At 46.3% G+C, this 2,317-nt stretch overlaps 1 protein-coding gene across 1 annotated transcript in view; it reads right to left on the bottom strand.

Moving 5' to 3' along the window:
* The window catches only part of T265_02318 (hypothetical protein), a gene marked incomplete at both ends in the record, with an annotated part of 2,260 nt that extends 1,344 nt beyond the window's left edge, over window positions 1–916 (bottom strand). Inside the window, one exon of the mRNA XM_009166532.1 lies at window positions 842–916. Coding sequence (XP_009164796.1) covers window positions 842–916 — 75 coding nt within the window. The remainder of the gene's footprint in view (window positions 1–841) is intronic.
* Between the last annotated feature and the right edge of the window lie 1,401 nt (window positions 917–2,317).

Below are 2,317 nucleotides of genomic sequence, written 5' to 3' on the forward strand. Positions count from 1 at the left end.
TGCATGCCAATGGCAACGAGCCTATTGATTTCGCTGTCAACTCATTGCTCAGCCCCGGTCGCATCACTTGATCTACTCCTTTCTCAACAATGTCATCATCATCACCGTCATCATCATTACCATCATCATTAACATCATAATCATCAAAGAACATAACCATATTCACAAACGGCAGAACACAATAGTAAATACTGGTGCTTACCGTCATGCCCTCGGTTTTGGCCGCATTATCAATGCCTAAGTTTGCAAGAGTACTTCGGCATGATGTGCATTTTTGGCTTCGTTGGTACCAACTTAAACCTTCCAGCTGATACAGAGCAATCAGATCGATAATCACTGACTTCTATCTGTCCATCATTCTCGCTTCCCCCTGTCGACGTATTCGATAACTGCGCACGGAAACTGCCATTGGCGTTTATTGCATCTCCTACCTTCAACCAGGACGGTGACTTCTGTAAATGTGACCTGACGCCGTAGCCCCCAATTTGCACACACCTTCTGCGCATGCGAAAACCTTGGGCATTCCAGATGCTGTTTGGAAGTTGTCCGCACACACCAACTTTAATATCTCACCTCCGGTTGCACCACTAACAGAAGAACGACCAAAGTCAACTGAAGTTCCAATGATAAGCCTCCTCGGGCTCGCAGTCCGCAAACGGTTATTTGTGTTCGCCGACAATGCTTACGTAATTCCATTCTACAAACAGGCTACCCGAAAACACCAACTAGCGCTGCTATTCGACCTGATCTATTCATAAGACTTACAACCATGTACATGTTTCTTTGGAAGTGGGTGAGTAGATATAAAAGAAATTCACTCTACAAAGCTCCGCTTACTCACCGGTTGAAGAAGCGCTGGTACATCCATTTTGACGACATAAGTGGTGCCACTTTTAAGCGGACAGGTCGGTTTCATTTTGCCACACATGTCCTTCGAATTAGACCAGCTCCTCCAATCAGACCAAAAGCGGCGCACGAAATGCACTTGATAGCCAATAAGTGTTTCGGAATCTATTGCTGAAATCGGAGGAGGAACGGTCAAGATTACTGAGTTCTACCGTCTCGTTTTCTGCAGGCTTTGCAAATTTCAAGTGAGCAAACAAAATTGAACGCATTCCGATACCACCCGGATTGTCTGATTTTCGAACCATTTGTAGATTGAGCCGAATTTGTCAGCAAAACCAAGTTACGTTCCGGGGACGCCTTTCGATGTGTCGAGCACACCACTCAGATCGGTGAAGCATGAACTTGTTCGCCTGTTCAGTTGTTTGAAGATCAGGAGCGTCCAGCGTGTGCCAGTTGAACAGCGAAGACACGTCCGTCTCGCTCGTCGGATGCGCGGAATTCAAGCTCCGGAATGCCTGAGCTGCGAATGAGTGCAACCCGATACCAGTGCTCATCCCATTTGGTGTGCAAGGGTCGAGGACGACTGGTCAAACGAGAATGATGTGAGTATGTATTCTACAAACCCCGCAACTGCCCACAACAAATGGCAAACTTACCATGGTAGCTCACATTGTAACTCGACAGCATTATGCGTTTTCAGTTTCAAACTTTTGTCACAGCACTGGTCGACCGGTGCGAAATAATTCGCCAGATATTCTGCCGAAGTGAAGTTCGCCATCTCCATACACATGGTGAGCAACTGGTCGGTCCGAAAGTCCAGTGAAACTACCACCCAGTGAGCGGGCTTATGAGGAAATACATTCGCTATTTACGTTCCATAAGAGATGGTAAAACGAAGCAAGGGATGCGCGCACTTCGTATCGCTTTGCCACTGTTTAATTACCGATTGTAAGAAAAATGGCTTGTTGTGGTGTGACCAGACCATCCAGGGAGTAGTCTTGTGCCAGGTCGTCACTGATGACATAATCAGTGACAAATCGAATTTCTTTGGGAGTCACGGGCACAACTGACTCCAATCGACCGATAGGAGCAGCCTCGGCGAACTTCAGTACATATGAGTTTCAATCACCTCGGGGAATGGTAACTACTGAGGTCAAGTCCATCTGATAAACTCCTTCCAACAGTCATCCACCAGTGGATAGATTCGGTGACCAAGGATTGGGTAAATTTGACAGGTTTTGAGATACTAACTATTTTTGGATCCAAAAACATGAGTGCCCCTTCCTTCGAACAATGGGAACCCATTTGTTCCACTCGACACGTAACTCGCTGTGTAGTCACATGTTGACTGATAAACAAAATGGTCCGGGTTCCTGGATGAGAGGTAGCGTAAGCCCTTCAGTTTGCCCAAGAAGTCCCTATTTCGCAATGTCTTATCTCATTTGTACCGCTCAATAGATTACATTATCAG

Source organism: Opisthorchis viverrini, assembly GCF_000715545.1.
Source record: "Opisthorchis viverrini unplaced genomic scaffold opera_v5_28, whole genome shotgun sequence".
Classification (NCBI taxonomy): Eukaryota; Metazoa; Platyhelminthes; class Trematoda; order Opisthorchiida; family Opisthorchiidae; genus Opisthorchis; species Opisthorchis viverrini.